Consider the following 23,821-nt stretch of genomic DNA (forward strand, 5'->3'; position numbering starts at 1 on the left):
TCTGTAACAGGATTCTAAAATAGATTTATAACAACTTTTATCTGTCAGGTAAAAGGATGTGTCATATTTGAAAGCTTAATTTTAAAGCGTTCCAGCATATGCTACCTCAGTAATACAACCTTTCTAATGAATCATACACATAATTATCTAAAGTTGAAGTACAAAACTGCTCAAGTTAAGAAACTGGAATAATTATGGTCACATAGGTCTCAGTTCATAAGCTGCAATCAAACAGATCACTAAGATATACACCTACCTGGTCAAAAACTACTATTTCCCATATTAAAAACTTTTTAAAAAATCAAAAGCATAAAATTAAGGTTTTTTTTTTACCAAAGTAAATTATTTGGTGTGTTTTAAAAGAGTCTTTTGATATATAGATATGTTAATAAAATAAGCATTAAACTAAGATCAAAATTATCAAACCTAAATCAACCAGCCAGGGAATAGCTGATAAAATAGCATTTTCTGGAATATTATCTGAATATCCCTAAAATATCATGGAAGACTTTTATAATCAAATTTTCATAGTAGCTAAAACTAAGCTAAAATAGTCACTATAACTGTGAAAAATTACTTTTATAAAATTGTCAGTAAGTGCATATTTCAATTTTTTAATATATACATTTTAAATTTTACTTAGCAACAGAACTGTCCCATTGAAACTTTAATGACCTCCAATAGAATTTAACAAAACCATCCTGAATACATTATACTGTCCTGCCAGAACACATAAAGACTTCTTTGGAGAAGAAGGAAAACATGAAGGACATATAGACTATGCTTTTTATGAAATGCACAAGAAAACTGTTTTTTAAAAAAAAGTCTTAAGAGTTTTAATACATACCAGGCTCCAACTTGATGATTTTTACTGCAGCTAACTCTCCGGTATGTACATTTCTGGCCTAAAAATGAAATAAAAACACACAAGTATTACTTGCATTATGCTAATTACTTATCAGTGATGTGTTAATTTAAAAACAAAACCTTTATTTCTAATAAAATGAGTGTACTCACTTTCCCATCAAAGAAAAACGTAGAAAAGGCACGAAAGTATTTAAAAAATTACCTGTAGCTCCACCACTCAAAAACAGCTACTGTTTTATTAATAAAACTATGGGTATAATTCCTACAAGTCTTTTCTTCACACTTGGGTTAATTTTTCTCAATAGTAATTTTTAAAAGCTATAGTTAGAAGAAGTAAGTTCTGGTGTTCTATAGTATAATTCATGGAATATAGATAAAAATCTACAAGAAAGGATTCTGAATGTTTTTACCACAAAGAAATAATGTTTGAGTAGATAGATATGCTTATCCTGATTTGAACCATTACACAATGCATACATGTATCAAATCATTACATGTACCTCATGAATATTTATGTTAAAAAATTTCCATGTACCAAACAAACAAAAACCAACCTATTATAATTTTGTTTATATTATAAGCATAGTTACCAGTCATTAAGAGAAAAATTTAAAAATCAAATCATCTGTATCTAATTACCCAGATAAAAACAGTTAAAACTTTTAGTGTACATGCTCCCCACTCCCCACCATATAAGCATGTACATGAGTGTATGTGTGTATGGAAAATAACCTTTCCAGTAGTCTTCTACAAAATGACTAGCAATGCTGCCTAATTTCTCATTGGCAGAATACATAATTTATTTAACCAATTCACTATTGTTGGACATCTAGAATTTTAATATTATTTTATCATTATAAATACAGGGATAAACATTTTAATTTTGTATATATTTGCAGGCTTTTTTCCTTCAAACAAATGCTTTTCTTAGAAAAGCATTTGCCATTTCACAAAGTATCATGGACAGACCTACTGTAATTAGTGATGTAATGACTAGCCCTAAAAATATTTTAGCACATATCAGCTTATCAACCTAGACGTCTATATAATTGTTAGGTCAAAATGTATGAGGACTTAAAATAGAAATTATTGCCATATTGCTCTAAAAAGCTGTGCATTTATACTTTCATCAACCTTGGATGTTAAACACATAAGTGCCATGATATATTGTAGGCAAAAAACTTTTTATGTTTTTAAAATTATGTACTTTCTCTACGCTACATGTAATTTTGAAGGACTATAAAATAGTCCATATACTCATCCCCCCCTTTATTTCATTAAGGCTACCTTTTCATTATTTAAGCCTATTTCTTTCAGATGGATTCTAAGATGTAGAATTTCTATTTATCTATTTATTAACCCAGGGGTGTCTTTACTATTGAACTACATCCCCAACCTTTTTTATTTTTTTATTTTGAGACAGGGCCTTGCTAAGTTGCTTAGGATCTCGCTGAATTGCTGAGGTTGACTTTGACTTGAGATTCTCCTGCTTCAGTCTCCTAAGTCTCTGTGATTACAGGAGAGTACCAACATACCCAGCTAAGATATGGAATTTTAGATCAAAACTGTTAAGCTGTCAACATGTATTATCAAAATAGTCTAAAAGCACTGTGCCATTATATTCTTACCATAATTATGGGTACTTATCTTCATTGTGCTCAGTGATACACCATAGGTGAAAATAAAATTTACAACTTTTTTTTACTATTAGAATTGAATGTCAACTTTCATAATTGACATAAAAAATAAGGAATGCAATAAAAATAGGAAAGTATTATTTATGGGATTAAATAAGTCACAATCACTAGAAGAAAAAAAGAGAAAAAGAGAAAGGAACAGAGAGTGACAAAGAAAATAGGGAAGACAGCATTGGAAGACACTTTTAGAATGATATTCAAAGGGTAAAAAAAAGGAACAGAATGGTGGAGAGGAATACATGAAGGAAAAGACACAAACAGAAAGGAATAAGAACAAAATCTACAGTAGAAATCTCAACTATTTTGTGAAGAGTAATTCAGGTTTCCCTTATCTTTTGTGGTAAACAGAGTAAAATAGGGTAAGAAGGTCTCAGCACCATTCCCACCATCTTCTCTTCCTTGCTTTTAAATAAAAAGATTGTCTGTTAGCCTCAGGTCATTCCTTGTTCTTAAAAATCTTTCAATATTTTAATTTCCTTTGAGTTATAGAAAGACATGTACATATAAAAAAATTCACATGCCATGGGAACTCTACAATATAAAATAGAGCCAAAAATTATAGAATAATCAGTGACCTCCTAGTAATCTTGTTCAGAGGATTATAAAATGTGTTAGAAGGCAAATTCCAAAAAAAATGACAGCAATTATAGTTGTAATGCTTTATGGTTTGCAGAATTCTTCATATACATTATTTAATTTACTTAAACACAAAGACTCAGTTCAGTAAAATCAAATGACCTATTTAATGTCATTAAGCCATCAGGGATAAGAATCAGATTTAGAATGCAAGAAATGAACTCTGATAACAAGATTTCAGTACTCCCTTTCAAACATAAGAATTTTGTTTTACTTTTAAATATGCAACAGATACCTGAGAAAAATATTAACTATATAACATCTAACAGATCTCAGTGGTGACTTTTGCTCAAAATACATAACAGTGTAATAATCATTTTTAATATTAAATTAACCGTTCCTCTGATGATTTTCATTGTAACAGAATGTGAACTACTGCACATTTAAAGTCTTTTTTTTTTTTTTTTGGTACAGGGATTGAATCCAGGGGCACTTAACCACTGAGCTACACATTCAGCTATTTTTTATCTTTTATTTTGAGACAGGGTCTCACTAAGTTGCTTAGGGCCTTGCTAAATTCCTGAAGCTGGCTTCTTTGAACTTGTGATTCTCTTGCTTCAGCCTCTTGAGTTGCTGGGATTATAAGTGTGCACCATCATGCCAGGTGCACATTTACAGTCTTAAAAAAATAATCTTAAGAGGTAAATTTGATTTAAAAAACCACTCCAACATGTTTAACATTCACCTTAAAGAACTGGGATAACAATCAGATAACATGACTCAATTAATTGTTCTTTTTATGAACCTATATTCTAATCTAGTAAACACAGCCACCTCTATGCTGAAATGCCATACACATACGTGGCTTTCCCTCTTTCCCTATCTTCCTAAGTGATTATGTAAAAGTTTACACTGGAATCCCATGGAGTACAGAAAAACATCTGTGGATGTAAAGAACTTTACATATTAGAAAGAATTAAGGGCAAGAGCCTAGATTGCACAACAAAGTAACATAAGAACTCTCACCAAGAGTGATAGTCAAACCATTCAAGGTTCTAAATTTCAGGTCTGAACTCATTATGATAGTGATTGATGCTAATACATTTCCAACAACAAAATATCTTCAGGCGATAATTTATTCCAGTTTTCCTAGTAAAACAAGCACTAGGACAATGCATTCTGCCACTCACTGGAAAACCAAAACAAAATGTGAGTGCATACTTCTCAATTTCAGATTATCAAACAAGCGTCAACAATGTGAAAAGATCTGTTTCTCTGAAAGCTTGGGAAAACTAATTCTAGTTTTAGTCAGATTAATCAGAAGCAAATGACTATCTCTAGCTTGAAAACACTGTCTTCTCTGTCATACACTCTCCTTCCTCTCCATAACTCCTCTCTCCCTTTAGCTTACACTTGTTCATCATGACTCAGTTTAGTTATCACCTCCCCCAGGAAGCTTTGCCTGGTATCTCAATTCTGGATTAAATATGTGTCTGCTTAGCTCTGGCATAATCCTTTGAAAGACTATGTTATTTGGTAAATGCTCTAAAAGGTTGTTAAATAGACAATTATGACTAGAAGAAGGATATTATTCTCTTTACTTAAAAAATAAGAATAAAATATTAAAATCCTCTATAACTGGGAAATGTGATATACTATTTTAAATAGTCTTCTTTTCAGATGTGTTGATTCATTAATTTTTTTACTATAAATTAAAGCATTTTAGAGAAAAAATTACACAATTATTATACAATAAGATTTGTTATAAAAAATTAAAATAACAAAATAAATCAATAAATATGACAGATCCTCCTCCTAATCTCTAAGGTTAACTACTTATGGCTAACAGTTAAGAGTATTTCCTTCCAAACAATTAATTAGGTTGACTCTTAAAAGCATATATGTCTAAAAGACAAAATGCTGACAGCTTATATCAGTTTAAACCAAAGCTAAACACAGTCTTGCCATATGACCCAGGAATCCCCACCCCTAGCTAGTGCTCAATTGAGTGCAAAACCTATGTCCACACAAAAACTTGCAGACACGTTTGTAGCAGTCATTATTTATAATTGCGAAAAGCTGAAAGCAGTCATGATTTCCTTAAACAGATGAAGGACTAAACAAATTGATCTGTATGGTGGAATATTATTCAGTGATAAAAAATAAGCCATTCAGCCATGAAAAGATATGGAGGAAAATTAAATCTACAATGCAAAGTGAAAGAAGCCAGTCCAGCTACATGACATTCTGAAAAAGGTAAAACTAGATAGGCAGCTTAAAAAAAAAAAAAGGTAATAGTTGCCAAGGGCTTAATAGGGGGAAACATGAATAGGTGAAGCAGAGAGGATTCTTACTTAGGGTAGTGACTATTCTGTATAAAACTGTAAAGATGAATATATGTCATGCATTTGTCATAATAGCAATTTTGGTTTGATAACTGTAACTGATGTACCATACTAATGCAAGATGTTAATAAAGGGGGAAACTGCAAGTTAGTAGGGGGTGGATAAACATAACTATGTATTATCTGCTGATTCTATAAATCTACAACTACATTAAAAATTAAGTCTATTCATTTAAAAAAATATATATAAATTATTTATAAAAATATGTATATTTTCTGGGCTGGGAATGTTGGTCAGTGGCAGAGTGCTTGCCTAGTATGTGTGAGACACTGGGTTCGATCCTTAGCATCACATAAAAATAAACAAATAAAATAAAGGCATTCACAACTACCAAAAAAAAAAAAAAAACAACTCTACACACACACTTTAAAATAATATATTTTCAGACACATTTATGAGTCTGTTTTAAAAATTAGAATCAATACAAATATATTGTTTCAACTTAATAGAACCAAAAAGAAGACACAAGGACACCTTGAAATTTCTTTCGGAGGGACTGAGAAAAAAATATATCCTTGGAAGATTTGAAAAACAATCACAGAACCACATAAAATAAAGATAGTATTTTAAAATTTAGCCATACTATGCAGAAGACAAAATATATGCACTTTTAAAAGTAAAAAATAAAGAATAAAAACTATGACTCCACTGATAAGAATAAATATTTAAATATCAGTCTCCACTTTGAAGACATATTTTTGTTCTCTCCAAATGAAGAACTGATGGGCAAGTGTTTGTACTCTGTAATTTTCCAGCTGGATTTTTAAAACAGAAAGCAGTACCAGGCTCTTTTATAATGAAAGGCAAAGAGGCTTTCAGAAAAAAAGATCTTCTAAACAGAGACTTTACAGATTCAATTCAAGAGATCTTCCAGAAATTTAGCTATACAATTTCACAATATAATCCAAAGCAGTTTTGGATTTTTGAATGCCAATTTTTGAAATCCAACACCTCTCTCCAAGAAGTTAGATGCTATATTCTCAAGTCTTTTTTAACTTTTACAAGAATCTGAAGATTGTACATCGTTTACAAAAGGAACTAACTCACTGAAGTACCACAGCACCTCTAAAAAGAATCTATACTTAATTCCCATTAATTTTAGTAAGTTATTGGTATGCAGTGATAGTCAAACTTAAGTATAATAAACACCCAGAAATTCAATAAAACATATCAGTACAGTTACATATCTTAGTTAACTCTACTAAATGTTTCCAATTAAATTCACCAACATACTTTCTGTTCATGTATTAATTCATTGTTTTTTTTTTTAGTTTTTTTTTTAGGTGGACACAATATCTTTATTTTATTTTTACATGGTACTGAGAATCGAATCCAGTGCCTCACACATGCTAGGTGAGTGCGCTACCACTTGAGCCACATCACCAGCTTAATTCATGGTTTTAATTAAGTTTACTACAAGTATTTTAACTCAAACTCTCATGTCTTCTATATTTAATTAACAATAAAAAGATGCCCATAGATTTCCATTTGTACCAAGAAAACATTTAAAGATCCTGATTTTCTTAGTTACGTCATTTCCATTTCAACAACATCACACAGTTGCCACATTTTGTAACTGGTGACCTTTCCCACCTGCTGTGAAAATTTTAATGAAACTAAAAATTATTAAAGAAAGAACCTAAACATTTAAATACAAGTTTTCAACACAGAATTGGAAGATATGACTCCATGCATTATGTATCAAAGTAGCCATGAAGTTGGAAGAGAATTTTTTAAAACTGGGATCAGAGTAAGACAAGATAATACAAATGGAAGAAATGATTTACAGTAGAAGGGGTAGAGAGAGAAAAGGGGAGGGGAGGGGAGGGGAGGGGAGGGGAGGGGGGATAGTAGAGAATAGGACAGACATCAGAATACATCAGACACTAGAAAGGCAATATGTCAATCAATGGAAGGGAAACTGATGTGATACAGCAATTTGTATACGGGGTAAAAGGGGGAGTTCATAATCCACGTGAATCAAACCGTGTAATATGATGTATTAAGAACTATGTAATGTTATGAACGACCAATAAAAAAAAAATTAAAAAAAAAAAAAAACTGGGATCAGAAAAAAAAAGAAAAGAAACTGGCAAGTAAGGACAGTCATCAAAAATCTGTGGCAACCATGATGGTCACCAGGAAGATAAAAAAAACTCTTGTATTTCTTTTACTGTTTCTCACATTAGGCCCACATTCTATTTCCAGTTAACTTTCTTCCTGCATGCTTTTGGGGTTACAAAAGTTTTCATGAAGCCAGCTGGAAGCTTCAGTTTTAAATTAAAGCCCCCTTCCTCCAAAAATATTCTTTAACATAACAACAGTAAATCCAGAAGTCTCAATATTTATCAAATTATCTCTCTAGTGGTCAGTCACTGCTCCTCAGGGTCAGAATTATGCATCTCAGATTTAATAACAAAACAATACAAAACTGTCAATATAGCAGACAGAAGGTATAAAAAATGCAAAGTAACTGGTTCAGTACAAAAGAAAAATAGTCAATTTTTTCATAGGCTATAACATCTCTATACCTGATTCTCTCTGTCACCCTCCACCCCACTCCTAGTACTGGGGTTTAAATCCAGGCCCTCATACATGCTAAGCAAGTGCTCTACCACTGAGATACATTTTCAGTCCTTTTACAATTTTTTTTCATTCATTCGTTTTTTAGTTCATTCATTCGTTCATTGGTACTGGGAATTGAAACCAGGGGTGCTCTATCACCGAGCTACATCCTCATCCCTTTTTATTTTGATACAAGGGCTTGTTTAATTGCCCAGGCTAGCCTTGAACTTGGAATCTTCCTGCTTTAGCCTCCTCAGTTACTGGGATTATAGGTGGATGACATCAAGCCTGGGTATACCCGATTCTTTATGGAACACTATTTTTAACTGGTATATCCACCAATAAATCATGCTGAATACCTACTAAATGCCAGGCACTGTTAATGATACTGGGGATGTAATAAAACAAAACCAGTTCCTGTTTTCAAGGAGGTTTTATCAGTTGGGAGACAGAAGTGAACAGTAAAGACAGTGTAGTGTGAGGAATGCTCTCAGACATGATTCAACTGGGTTCTGAGCCCATTTAAAGTAGTTCAGAGAAAATGTTTCCAGGAAAAAGTAAATCTAAATGAAACCTAATAAAAGACATTCTTGGCAGGAGTGGGGGACAGGGTAAAGGATTATGCATGACAGAATTCCAAGCAAAGGTATAATGACAGGAGAAATCATTGGAGTTCAAAGAAGTAAAATGGTCTTGCATTAAGGAAACACAAGACTCTGACAAGGAAATAGTGAAAGAGAAGATTCCTTTGACATGTACCTACTATCTTCCTGTAGCTATCCTGTAACTAATGTCTTGGATACCCTTCCTTGTTCTTACAAGACTTTCCTCTCTAACCCTTCTCTTGCTCCATTTCTGATAACTTACAACGCTTAGATCCACTCTCTGATTTCTCCTTCCTGGGTCTATCAGAAACTTGCTTTCAAATACTATACTTGCTGATCATCACCTCATCCCTTCAACTCACATATTCTAGTCTTCCCATTCAACCAGGTTCCTTAATTTTTGTGGATCAAGTTATTGCCAAGCTGATTTCCACACAGTTATACAAGCCTGGACAGGTGTTCTCTCTCCATGGAAGTAGGCCATACAGCAGGGTTCCTCCCACTACCAAGCACACAAATTCAGAGCCTGAAGCCAAAATATGTTCCACTTGATTTGTATCTCAGATCACACTAAGGCCTTCTGCCCAGTCTGTTCAGATACTTACTTGTTTCTGAAAAGACTTTTCCCAACCCTGTCCTGATTTTGTTAAACTGATTTTTATTAAAAGAGGGTTCCTTGCAGACAATTACTTAAATTGAGCTAATTATCTGGAAGTCCTAAAAGACAAAAGGAAATGAAGAACAGGGCTTGCATTTTAGAGGGGAAGAAGTTAACTTTCAATCACTACTAGTGGTTGCAACGTTTTAAAGAATAATTTGTTCACATACAAAAACATAATAAAAAGATATTGCACCAGGATCAAGTGGGGTTCATTCCAGGGATACAAGTTGGTTCAACCTATGGAAATCAACAAACATAATTCATCACATCAACAACCTTAAAGACAAGACTCATATGATCATCTCAGTAGATGTGGAAAAAGCATTTGAAAAATGCAGAACCCTTCATGTTCAAAACACTTGAAAGGGATAGTAGGAATATACCTCAACATTGTAAAAGCTATATATGCTAAACCCAAGGCCAACATCATCCTAAATGGAGAAAAATTAAAAGCATTCCCTCTAAAAACTGGAGCAACATGAGGATACCCTCTTTCACCACTTTTACTCAACATTGTCCTTGAAACTCTAGCCAGAGCAATTAGAAGAAATTAAAGGAATACAGATAGGAAAGGAAAAACTCAAACTATCCCTATTTGCAGATGACATGATTCTATATTTAGAAGATTCAAAAAATTCCACCAAAAATCTTCTAGAACTAATAAATGAATTCAGCATAGTAGCAAGATATAAAATTAACACCTATAAATCAAATGTATTCCTATATATCAGTGATGAATCCACTAAAAGAGAAATTAGGCAAACCACCCTATTCATAATAGAATAAAAAAAGGTAATAAAACATTTGGGAATCAATCCAACAAAAGAGGTGAACGACTTCAACAATGAAAACTACACAACACTAAAGAAAGTAATTGAAGAAGACCTTAGAAGATGGAAAGATCTCCCATGCTCTTGGATAGGGAGAATTAACATTGTCAAAATGGTCATACTATCAAAAGCACCATACAGATTTTAATGCAATTCCTATTAAAATCCCAATGTCATTCTTCATAAAACTAAAAAAATCAATCAGGAAATTCATTTGGAAAAATAAGAGACCCAGAACAGCTGAAGCAATCCTTAGCAAGAAAAGTGTAGCAGGAGGCATCACAATACCAGACCCTTAACTTACACTACAGAGTCACAGTAACAAAAACAGCATGATATCGGCACCAAAACAGACTGGTAGACCAATGGTACAGGATAGAAGACACAGAGACAAACCCAATAAATACAGTTATCTCATACTACACAAAGACGCCAAAACAAACTTTGGAAAAAAGATGGCCTCTTCAACAAATCGTGCTGGGAAAACTGGAAATCCGTATGTAGCAAAATGAAATTAAACCCCTATCTCTCACCCTGCACAAAACTCAACCCAAAGTAGATCAAGGACTTATGCATTAGACCAGAGATCCTGCACCTACTAGAAGAAAAAGTAGGCCCAAATCTCCATCATGTTTTCTTAGGAACTAACTTCCTTAACAAGACTCCTAAAGCGCAAGAAGTAAGATCAATAAATGCGATGAATTCAAACGTAAAGCTTCTTCTCAGCAAAGGAAACAATCAATAATATGAAGAGAGACCTGCAGAATGGGAGAAAATCTTTAACACATGCACCTCAGAGTATTAATCTCCAGGATATATAAAGAAGTAAAAAACTTAATACCAAAAAAAATAAATAACCCAATCAATAAATGGGCTAAGGAACTGAACAGACACTTCACAAAAGAAGAAATACAACTGATCAACAAATATACAAAAAAATGCTCAACATCTCTAGCAATTAGAGAAATGAAAATCAAAACTACACTGAGATTCTATCTCACTCCAGTCAGAATGGCAATTATCAAGAACACAAGCAACAATAAATGTTGGCAAGGATATGGGAGGAAAAAGGTACACTCATACATTGCTGATGGGACTGCAAATTGGTGCAACCATTATGGAAAGAAGTATGGAGATTGCTCAAAAACTTGGAATAAGACCACCATTTAACCCAGTTATCCCACTCCTCAGTATACATCCAAAGGACTTAAAATCAGCATACTGCAGTGATGCAGCCACACCAATGTTTATAGCAGCTCAATTCACAATAGCTAGGTGCCCTTCAACAGATGAATAAATAAAGAAAATATGCTTATATATACACAATGGAATATTACTCAGTCTCAAAGAAGAATGAAATTATGGCATTTTCTAGTAAATGGATGGAGCTGGAGAACATCATGCTAAGAGAAATAAGCCAATCCCAAAGAAACAAAGGCCAGATGTTCTCTCTCATATGCGGATGCTAATTCACAAGGGGGTGGGCTAGGGAAGAGTAAAGGTACTGTGGATCAGACAGAGGGTAGTGAAAGGAGGGAAGGAGGTATGGGAGAGGAAGGAAAGGGGAATGAATCGGATATTATTACCCTATGTGAATATATAATTACATGACCAGTGTACTACATCATGTACAACCAGAAGAATGAGAAGTTTTACTCCATTTATGTATGATGTGTCAAAATGTCGTCTACTCTTATGTATAATTAATTAGAATAAAAAGAAAAATTTGTCAAAATTCACTAAAACTTTAAAACAATTTAAAAAACTTAATTCTAGAAATTTACTTGAACAATTAATGATGGTAAGAAAAGATTTTGCTCAAAGATACTGATCACAGTATTTTTTTCTAATAGGGAAATATATAATAATAGATTAAAACTATACAACCATATAATAAAATACACAATTATTAAATATGTACATTTACTCTTGGGAAAAGTTGTAATACATTGCTTAAAAAGCACATTGACCCAATCTATACCTATGTAATTCATATCTATACTACGTTTAAAGTTTAGATCCTTAATATGAAATTTCCAAAAGTCTAGAGACAATGTTTACCTTTTGATAAAGGAGGTTTAAGTAATTTTTCATTTGTTACCATTTCATAGTTTTCAAAAATGAACATGTATTACTTAAAATGCATTTTAAGAATAAAAAGATAGGAAAAAGAAGGTTGTTGACATGGAGGCAAGGAAGGGAGAGGCAAACATAAGATGAATCCCAACTACAAACTAATGCTAAAAGAATAATAGAAAATTATTTCTGGAATAACATCTGGTAAGGAACATAGGCACCTCTACCCACATAATCGTCATTAAGAGTTAAAAAGCTTAAAATGCAAAAGTTGTTAATAATTCATCAAAAGTCACATTTCTAAAAGATAATATTAAGTCATGCTCACACTAAATTTTAAGATTCTGATAAGAGAAGGGATGTAGGGGCTAGGGATGTGGCTCAGCAGTACAGCACTTACCTAGCATGTGCGAGGCGCTGGGTTCAATCCTCAGCACCACATAAAAATAAATAGATAAAATAAAGGTACTGTGTCCATCTACAACTAAAAAAAAAAAAAAAATAAGCGAGAGGGATGTAGTGGATAAAGACACAGGGCACCTAAAAGTAGGGGTGCATTTGTGAAAGAGGAAACATACTGGCTCACACAACAAAGTTGGAATTCACAATCCTGCTCAGGCAGTACTGTTTTCCTTAAACTAGGGGCAACAAAATAACTAATGCTACAGGAGACAGGTTATTCTGTTTGCCAGCAATAATTAGCATTTTGCTTATCTTAATTTATAACAGCATCACAGAATCTAGCCTATAGCACTTAAGTCTAAGTAACAAAACCATATATACCAATTTTTAACAAAATGAAGAGAACCCACCAAGAAAAGGAACAGTTTCCATTTTTAATTATTTATACTGTACAGCAGCTATCAAGCAAAGTCATCTCAACAGTAAAAACAAATCAAAATCACGTCAGGGCTTGGATTAGAAAACTAAGAGAAAAGACCAGGAAATAACCAGGGAAAAGTACCTCTGAAAATTGGTGCTGAAATCCAGTTTCTATGTATATTCAAATCAGTCCACAGAATCCCTCAGTTCTCAGCGCAAGCCTCAGCTGACCATCATGTATATGAGCTTCTAATGTACAAGGCACTGTGTTAAGGGTTGTGTATTTAATTGTTAAGTAGTGAATTTAAAGATGCAGTCCCAAGGCAGCTTGGGATAATAGAAAAAGCAGAAATTATCAAGTAGAAGATAGATCCAGAGCAGTAGTACACTTCTTCTTGGGTAAAGATGACAGCACATCTGTTCACTTACCTCAGAATATTATTGTGAGAAAGAAATAATATACTGATTATAAGAGGGTTATGCAAACATTAGTCACTCTTAGTCATTTTAATCTGATTTTATTTTTACAAAATGTTGGAAGGTGGGGGCCAGTATGACTCATGGGCCTAAACACCTACCAGGATAGACTTGGCTATCAGATGGGGTTCCCACATCATCTTAAAATCTCTGTGGGAAAATAAGATATTTTATAGAAAAAGAGCCAGGATAGGCCTAAATTCATCTTGCCCTTTTCACAGATTTATCTACTCTCTCTAAATTAAGTAGTACTTCACATAATTAAAAGCAATAACCTTTTAATAATACTCTAACATGTACAAATTCTTAAAATGATCCAGTACTGCCAAGTGACAGTGTCTGCTCCAATTTATCTGATCTTGGACTAAGTTCTCAAATTGACAATTAAGCCCTGAAAATACAAGCATCACTTGTTAACAAATTTCACATTTCTCTTCCTGTGCTCTTGATCTAAAGACCACGATTTAAAGTTTAGAAGTGAGACTTTGTAAATTTTGAAAGCAAATTGGAAAAAAAAAAAATCAGTTAATTTGCATTCTGTCCTATTCATTCTTATCAAAAATGCTGAAAGCGATGATTAAAGTGAGAATGTTGAGCCTATGCAAAGGAGATGGCACCATTTTAGGTCTAGCTTCGCCAAGTTCAAAGTACTTTACAAGTCCTTTATAATTTTCACAACATTTCTACAGAAGCAGACAGGAGTTGTAAAATAATCAGTTCCCAGCTGTTATCCAAGGCTTCACATTCACCATCAGAACCATGTATTTTTTCCTCTCTCTTTTTGAGATGAGGTCATGCCATATTTCATGGTCTCAAACTCTGGGTTTATTCCATTATCCTGCCTCAGCTCAGCCTTCCGAGAAGCTATGACTACAGGTATGCATTACCATGCCGGATATGTTCTCTTTCTAGAAAGTCACAAAATAACCCTACTTTTGAACTATAAGAAAAATAAATACTAAATAAGATCTTAACTGAATGACTTATAAAACAGTATCATAAGAAATGTACCAGAGCTATGAAAACATATGGCAAATAGATATGACTTTCTTTTCTTTTCTTTTTTTTTTTTTGTGGTGTTGGGATTGAACCCAAGGCTTTGTGCATGCAAGGCAAGAACTCTACCAACTGAGCTATATCCGCAGCCCAAGATACAACTTCTAAGGGACAGAAAAGGGTCTCTCTGAAAATACAAAGCTAAACAGAACCGTGAGAAGATGATGAAAGAGGAAGAGTGCTCTAGAAAAAGCATCATTTCATCTTAATAAAACATTTTATTGTATAGCAACCTTATACAATCTCTATTTAAATAACTTTCATTAAGACATCCATTTGCTTAATAAAAACATAATTTTAGATTTTTAAAGCATGATCTTTCATCTTTTTGCATCTATTATTAACTTATTTTTCTAAGTTATTCATTGGAAATTGGTGCTGAAATCTAAAGTTTCTATGCATATTTCATATACCAATATGAAAACCAATAGTCTCTCATAATGTCAGATGACTAGGACACAGAAAGGAGACATAGTTCAACTGTGATACTATCAAAAAACAAGAAAGTAGGTGATGTTTTGGTATCAGCTATCAGAGATTAACAAGTATCACACACATCCATTCTCTATCAATTTCTGATATGGGGCCATTAGGAATCTTGATAGATTTAAATCTTAATGGGACTTAAAAATTTTTTTGTAGTTGTAAATGGACAGCATGCCTTTATTTTATTTGTTTATTTTTGTATGTGGTGAGGAGGATTGAACCTAGGCAAGTGCTCTGCCACTGAGCCACAACCCCAGCCCCCCCACTAACGGGATTTAAAGATTGCAGAATGCTGTTGGACAGAAACAATAGAAAGTTACATATCCTTTGCTTACCAAATCATATTTTTTGTGACACAGAACTTGGTAAACTACATTCAACTGCTGAATTTAATTTGAAAAATCACAATGAGATGTGGGGGTGCATCAAAGAGATGAAGTAACAGCAATGTCTATATCTTAGTTTTCTGCCTGCCCCAAAGCTTCCGATTTAGCTGAGGCTCAGGTTCAGGAGATTCAATAAAATAGATATTTAAGACTTCCTCTGATCACTGAGGTATCCCTTTGGCTAATTCCCTCAGCTCTTTCAAGTCTTTCTTTGCTCAGATCTAACCTTCTTAATGCGGCTTATCTTGACCAGCCTTATTCATTTTCCAACTTGCCTCTCCCATTCCGGATCTTCCTTAAACACTTAAACACGTTCAGCTTTTCTTCTTTAATCATGTTTTCATCTCTCTCTAACATATTACAACAATTATCTATTAAGTTCTTTTTCCCCACTAGAAAGCCCAGTTTATGATGTCAATAATCTTTGTCCATTTTGTTTACTTGATGAATTTCCCAGGATAATGTCTGGTCACTTAAGAGCCCCTCTATAAAAATTGGTGGGATGTTGAATATTCCTTTGCACCCTGTCATCCCAGTTCTTCAATACTGCTCTCCACTCATCAAAGTGCCTCATTTGACCATGCTCACAGGGGAATAACTGAGGCTGGGAATCAATGCAGAACGCTCTATTTCAGAGAGGGAGGGAGGTTTTTACATTGATTCCCTACTGTAGTCCCTCCCTAACAATCTCATCTGCAAGTTTCATCTCCTACCTTTTCTAAACATTTAATTCCTTCAGATTCTTTTTCTTTCTTTCTTTGCAGAAGTCCTTTTGTAAACTCAGCATTTCTCTTAATTATCTGGAATAAATGAATGCTGTAATCATTCAATTTCAACGAAAGGGAAAAAAAAACAGAAATGGGAAGAAATATCTGCATGCCTCTTTTTCCTGGTACCGCTAAGCTGCTTCAAGGAGCAGTCTATATTCCCTCTACTTCCTTGCTTACAAGTCACACCTCAACTCTTACTGAACCCTTTAGACTCCTTCCTCACATGACCACCCTGTTGCTCACTTCTTCAAGACATAATTTATTAAGCACATAGTATGTGCTAGTGCTATGCTAGGCCAACTGATTCAGTAGTAAACAAGATCACTGTGTGCATGTAGTTTGAATCTAGCAGGATGACTGACAAGCAAAAATGATCACTGATGAATAAGTATCATGATAAAAATGTAGAAGAGTGGGCTGGGGTTGTAGCTCAGTGGTAGAGCACTTGCCTAACATGTGTGAGGCCCTGGGTTCGATCCTCAGCATCACACAAAAATAAATAAATAAAATAAAGGTATTGTGTCCAACTACAACTAAAAAATAAATATTTTTTAAAAATGTATAAGAGTTTTGAACAACTAATAATAAAAAATAAATTAATTTAAAAAATGTATAAGAGTTATGAAAATATACATTAGATAGATATGACTTTCTCAAAGGGACAGGAAAGACCTCCTTGAAAATGCAATGTTTGAACAGAAACCTAAAGAGAAGGAGGAGGAAAAAGAGTGTTCTGGGAAAAGAAAATAGTATCTGCAAAAATCTGAAGAACAGAGAGTAGAGAGCACATCAGAACTGGAAGAAGTTCAGTTTGACTAGAGTGTTGGGAGAGGCAGGGCCCTAAAAGGTATGTCAGTAAGACTTTAATCTGTAAATGAAGTCATTCTGGGAATGACACAAAACCTCAGATTTATATTTTTGGAAGATTATGCTCCTCAATGAAGTCAGAGCAGATAGGAATAAGAATGAAGGCAGGAGATGATATAGATGAGCTCTTAAACTTGGTTCCTTTGTTTCTTCTCAGAAACCTTCAGTATGTTATTTTCTCTCTTCCTTCTAAGACTATATCCTTCCCTCAGCTCTTCTATAAACTCTCCTGGGTGACCTCACCTATATGTCACAGATATACCCCATAAAGTAAAGATGACTCTTAAACATATACCCCTAGTCCAGAGTGACATCTCCTACTGCCTAACAGACACGCACTTAGACATTACCTATGTCCAAAACCAAACACAAAAATCCAGAACCCACAAATTTGGTATTTCCTAACTTTGCTGATAACACAAATTGAGTTACCCAAGCCAGAAATTCTAAACACCATCAATTACCCATCTTACTGATCCCCTGGTGTTTTTGATCATCTTGTAAGCATAACTCAGATCCATCCCTTTCTTTCATCTCCTGTATCAGTGCCTAAGTTTATGCTTACATAAGTACTCATATAGATTATTCAGAAGCTGAGTTCTATACTTCTAGCCACTCTTTATAATCCATGCTCTACACCAAGAAAGATTTCCATCTAAAGTGTTTCTTCAGTCTACAGGAAAATGGCCAAATTTTTTGACATGACATATGAGGTCCATTATCTGGTTTTTTCCTGCCAGGAAACAGCTTTTGTTCTCCATTTAGATATCTCCATCAGGTTTGGTCACATGGAATCTGGAATGAAGATGTATATCACTCAAAACTCATCATGGTTTCTCAGGCCTCCAGGTGTTTGCACATACCATTCTCACAGTCTGGAATATCTTCTCCCATCCTGTCCACCTAGAAACTACCCTGCATTTTTTAAAAATTCAACTACTGTCCTTTTTTTCTGTAAATCTTTCCTGGTTCGCTCTCCCTCCTTCTCTCATCCCTATAAACAGAGTCAAGCAATTTTTCCACTTCTATGGCAGCACTTAACAAATTATGACTGTTTACATGTCTGTTTCCTGACAAAATTATATGTTCCTTGTTGATAGTGTACTTTCTCTTTCTCATGTCTGCATCTCCATACCCTAACACACAGTCAGCACTCAATAAATATTTCTTAAATGAATGGACGCTTACAGGAATGCTGTGATGTATCAAGCTTTGTTTCCTTACAAGGGATCATGGAGTATGTTTCATAGTGCCTAAAGTCATTCCAAAATTGTGACTATTGGTTTGAGGGAGAGAAAGAAAGGGCACATATAAAGGAGGAATTCATTACAGAAGACTTAGCTCATCTAGCATCTAGAGGAACCCACAGAAGCATAAGACTACATGACAGAGATTTCTACACAGATTATATTAGCTGCAAAAAAAAAAAAAAATCTTAAAAATTAGAAATAACAGGGGCTGGGGTTGTGGCTCAGTGGTAGAGTGCTTGCCTAGCATGTGTGAGGCACTGGATTTGATCCTCAGAACCACATTAAAAATAAATAAATAGATAGATAGATAGATAGATAGAGGTATTGAGTTCATCTACAATTAAAAAAATTTTTTTTTTTAAATTAGAAATAGCAGGGCTGGGGTTGTGGTTCAGTGGTTGAGCGCTCCCCTAGCATGTGCGAGGCCCTGGGTTCGATCTTCAGTACCACATAAAAATAAATAAATAAAATGAAGGTATTGTGTCCAACTACAACCAAAAAAAAAAAAAATATATATATATATATATATATTTAAAAAATTAGAAATAGCAAATGTGAAACCTAGAAAGATTAAATAAAGGTTCACTCAATGGATCCCTCAAAAACAGTATTTTTGAAAAACATTCAATGACTAGCAAAAAATGTTGGCCATTCCAATCGAGTAGAAAAAGGCATTAACACCATGATTCCTGTCACAAATTAAATACAAACGCCATTTTGAAAACACTGATTTAAAAACATTTAGAAAAAGGCCTGAAATAAATGATATTAAATTATTAACTGTTTATTTTGGGTAATTTTCTACCACTAATGTTATTCAACCAATACTTATTAAGCATCTATGTGCTTGCCACAGAACAGTGATGTACAAGAGACATTCCTGTCCTCCTGGAACTACTCATGTCAAACTTTATAATCAATCAGAAAAAAGCAATGAAAGTAAAAATACAGCTGGGGATGTAGCTCAGTTGGTAGCGTGCTTGCCTCACATGCACAAGGCCTGGGTTCAATCCCCAGCACCACACACACAAACACACACACACACACACACACACACAAACCGTTTAAAAAAAAAAAGTAAAAATACATGGAATTGCCCACAAAAAGTAAAAAAAAAAAAAAAAAGAAAGAAAAAGATTCCTAGAATTTTTATGAACTCTAGGCTGGAAACAACACAGTACAAAAACCAAATAATGACTGCCCAAATGACATGCACTGTTGATGTGACTGTTAACAAAATACAACAATTGTTCTCCATCACTGTATCACTGTGTACAGTAGTAGAGACACTAAATCTCCAGGGTTTCCCTTCCTATTAGCACATTTAAAATTTTATAGTAATTATAAATAAAATTTGCTCAGTTGAAATTTAATCCATCCATCATCTACCACATTCCTTTTCTCTTTGTTTCTTTCCCCTCCACCATTTCCTGCTGTTGCCCTCAATGATTTAGTCTATTTATCTACAACAATCTTTACATTCCTCTTCTTTCAACCAAGGAACAGCCAGTTTAAGATTGAAGTTTCCCCTCTTGAGGATTCTCTGGAAAGACAGGAGCTTCACAAGGGATCTGTGGTTTTAAACAATGTAAAAATAATTTACAGAGAGTCTCAAAGTTACAGTCTTTTTAAAACTCCTGCTGCATGATATTTTTCAAGTGTAAAAAAATGTGGGGTAATATCAAGTACAGTAGTGATTAATTAACTTCATTATTCTTTCCTGTAATTATTTTACCAGTTTGTATTATGGATTGAAAATATTTTTTAAAACTTCCTAGTATTCTCAGATTATCACAAGCACAATAATAAATAGTAGAATCACCCTGCCTAATACTTTAAAAATTTAGCACTACCATCTGTATATTACATGTCTTTGGACATATTAAAGAGAAAATATAAACTGAAAAAATTCCACAGGACTTAGACCACTGACACACAACACATGCTATGAAATAGTTTTTCTCAGAGAACTCAAACTATTGAAATTTGTAATAAAAACAGATAGGATATCATAAAAGGCATTGCAAGAATAGAGTATTAAATGCTAACTTAACTGTTGTGACGTCAAAAGCAGATGCTCAGAGAACTAGGTGACAGAATCACTAAGTCATTTATTCATTCACCAAGGTTTTAGAAAGCACTTACTCTGTGCCAGGCATAATCCTAGACGCTATTAGAGACAGAGCAGTGAACAAAACAAACATATCTTCCCGGAGTATGTTAGTGGACCAAGATAGATAAGAAAATATGAAAGGCTGAGGTAGTAGCTCAGTGGTGGAGTGCTTGCCCAGCATGTGTGAGACACTGTGTTCAATCCTCAGAACCACATATAAATAAGTAAAATAAAGATCCATTGACAAAAAATATTTTTAAAAAAAGAGAAAGAAAATGAGTAAAATATATGTTAGATGGTGGTAAATACAAAAATTAATAATAATAAAGTAGGAAAAAAGATGGAAAGGGTGTTTAAAAAAAAAAGAGGAAGAAAAGAATCAAGTCATGTAGCTATCTAGGAAGAATACTTTGAGTAGAGGAAATAGCAAGAACAAAGGCCCAGAAGTGGGAAGATGCTTATTACGTTTAAGAAACAGCACATAGTGTTTGGGGCTTGTTGGGGAATTTGAGTAAGGCTTTCATGCATAGGAAATATAGCAACCAGTGGAAATAGCAGAGGGAGATGATTCCAGGTGATTAGAATAAAGAAAAGCAAAAGATAAGGAGACATGGATGTGTTAAGGATGTTTACAAACACAGGCTGGCCTAGAGTGCAAAAACACATTTAAGTGTGAGCATGATTGTGAAGGCAGAGGACTGTGGGGGCAGTGGCAGGGTGTGAAGGTGGGGTGTGACAAATGTTTAGTCTTGGATTCTCTGGTTAGGAGTTGTGAAAGAGAGACACAAAACAGGGAGACACCAGAGTAAAAAGTCCTGTCCCTTTAATATAATCTTTATTTTCCCTGGCAAGAACAAAATCTTGCACCAGATAGTTGCTTTAGTTGCTGTATCCACAAAGAAAAAAGGTGGAGATCTTGGGATCTTTGTGGGGAAAACACTCTCTTCAAATTTTCTTGTAGTAGAGAAAAGAAAAAATATGTAAGAATTGGAATTTACACTACTGTATAATTAACATGAACTGAACTGTTCTAAAACATAGTGAATCATAAGACAAAGATGACTAAAAAAACAGGACTAAGAAGGCAAACAGGAGTTTCAATTTTTAAAGAAGTAATTCCACAAAAGAGCTGTGGATAAACAATTAAGAACTGATTATATCTAATTTTAGATAAAGAGGAGGATTCTGTTACAATCAGGCCAATTTTAAATTCAAAGATATTCATAAGGACCTTGCTTGCAATTCATCAACCCAGTACCTGGAACATGGTATACTATAAAGAACATACTATAAAGATTCAAATGCTTGTTTAAGGAATAGAAAAACCTATTCATTAGAGTTCATCTCAGTAGAATAAAGCAGTGCTGGAGCTACCTTGCACCACCTTGAATTGTTACTATTAATAAGGAGGAAATTAATAGCGAATAAGTAGGAAGAAGAAATGTTTTCCTTACATATTCCCACCTGTGCAAAACAACAACATAACCCAGAAGAATTTACTAGTTAATTCTCTCATGACACAAGGCCAATTCAGTTATATGCAGGATTGCTGTGCGGAATAATGGGCTATGAATCACATGATCAGAATCTAATATACAAAGCAAAGAAACTTCCTTAACTCATATGCAATATATGAGTTAACCTATATGGGTTGCATTAATGTTCCCTTTTTGAAACAGAACAAAAAGCAATCTCAATTCCTTTCCTTTCAGCCCTTCAAAAACTCACATGACTTAAGAAACTGATTTGCTTCTCTACATTTTTTTTTTATCCTAAACTAAGAGTAACTCACCCTCACCAATTGTCTTAAGAAATACAAGTGTACAATAAAAAGACACCAGTTCTTATCCATTCATGGTTATGAGATGCTGTAAATCCCAAAGAGAGGAACTGCTAAAAGTAGGAAAAAAACCCAGTAAGTTAATATCATATTTCAAATCATCATATAATATGATAAAACTTCTACCCAAAAAAAAAGCATCTTTCTATATGAGATGATGTTTGTAACACACGTCATTTTTTATTCAATATAAGACTGCTTACAGTTACAATCTAGAGACAGGGTTTCATATGGCTTTTTTTTTTTTTAAAGCCAAGCTCATTCATTAAAACAAGTTCTATTGTTTTTTTTTCTTTAATGCAGACATTTTAACGTCAATATTCTTTCCTGTCTCACCACTTTCCATGAAAGATTGTCCATGCTAACGCTGGAACAGTCTTCACTACCATAACTACGCTTTAAAACCACAAAAAAGTACATCGTGGTTTCAAGTGTGGTTAGTTCTGTCTGTTGGTAGCAACAGTCCTGAGCCATGAACTGAGGGTGCTCTGAACAGAGTAAAAGGAACCCGGGTCGCTTCCTCCCCAAGATGCAACAATAAAAGCATCCTCCCGGCTCCCCATACTTGGCCAGAGGCGTCCCTATTCCCGGACCCGGGCGACAGCCCGGCCTCACCTTGTAAACGTCCCCATAGGTGCCGCTGCCGACCCTCTGGACGAGCTCGTAGTCCTGCTGCGGGTTCCGCCTCAGGATGTCCGCGGCAGGCCGCAGTGGGGCCTCCATCTTCGCTCAGGGCCCGGCCCCCGCCGGCTCTGCCTGAGGCGCCCCGATTCCCGCTAACGAGGACGAGCGGCGCCGCTTCCCAACATGGAGCCTCAGCCCGCAGCTCCGCCTGCACAAGGGACGAGCAAAGGCGGGTGGGCATCGCGGCTCCGACCCGGAGCGGCCCAGCGCCTTCCCTTCGGTCCCGCGGGAGCCTAGGACTAGCGGCCCGGGATGGATCCGGTCGCCTCGTAGCCCCATTCGCGCCGCGGCCCTTCCCCCTCCCCGGCCGCCCGCCGCTGCCCGGCCCGGCCTGCCGTCCGCGGGCCCCGGGCCGGCTCGGTACCTGAGAGGGGCTCTTTGTTGAACACCGCGTCCGGGCCCTACTTCCTCGACGGCGCCCGCGTCCTTGTCCCGGCGCCGGCCTGCCGCTCCGGGTCTCGCGCTGCTGCGGCCACCCGCCCGTTGCAGCGCGCGTCCTCTCCAAGACCGAGGAGGCGCGTACTGCCGCCGCCGCCGCCGCCGCACCACGTTCCCCACCCGGGGCTGCGTCACCGAGAGACACGTTCCAGGCCAGCGTGGGTCGGCGCCCAGCGGCCCGCCCGAGCGCGCTGGCCGCGGGACCAGAGTGCCGCCCTGAGGCCTGTAGAAGGCACGACACCCTCGACCGCGCCGCCGCGCCCCCCAGCCCAGCACGTCTTTTCGGAGCCTGGATTTTCTCTCCTGCTCTCAGAGATTAGGGACACCTCCCGGGAAATCACCGAACCGTC

General features: G+C 35.5%; 1 protein-coding gene across 1 annotated transcript in view; it reads right to left on the reverse strand.

Moving 5' to 3' along the window:
* Map4k5 (mitogen-activated protein kinase kinase kinase kinase 5) overlaps positions 1-23,577 on the reverse strand; it is a 104,337-nt gene extending 80,760 nt beyond the window's left edge. The window contains exons 1-3 of the mRNA XM_026391051.2: positions 23,398-23,577; positions 22,965-23,181; positions 848-905 (exon numbers count right to left, since the gene is read on the reverse strand). Of these exons, the coding sequence (XP_026246836.1) occupies positions 848-905; positions 22,965-23,072 (166 nt within the window). The 5' untranslated portion in view covers positions 23,073-23,181; positions 23,398-23,577. The remainder of the gene's footprint in view (positions 1-847; positions 906-22,964; positions 23,182-23,397) is intronic.
* Positions 23,578-23,821: the final 244 nt, after the last annotated feature.

The sequence above is a fragment of the Urocitellus parryii genome, chromosome 6 (genome assembly GCF_045843805.1).
Source record: "Urocitellus parryii isolate mUroPar1 chromosome 6, mUroPar1.hap1, whole genome shotgun sequence".
NCBI lineage: Eukaryota > Metazoa > Chordata > Mammalia > Rodentia > Sciuridae > Urocitellus > Urocitellus parryii.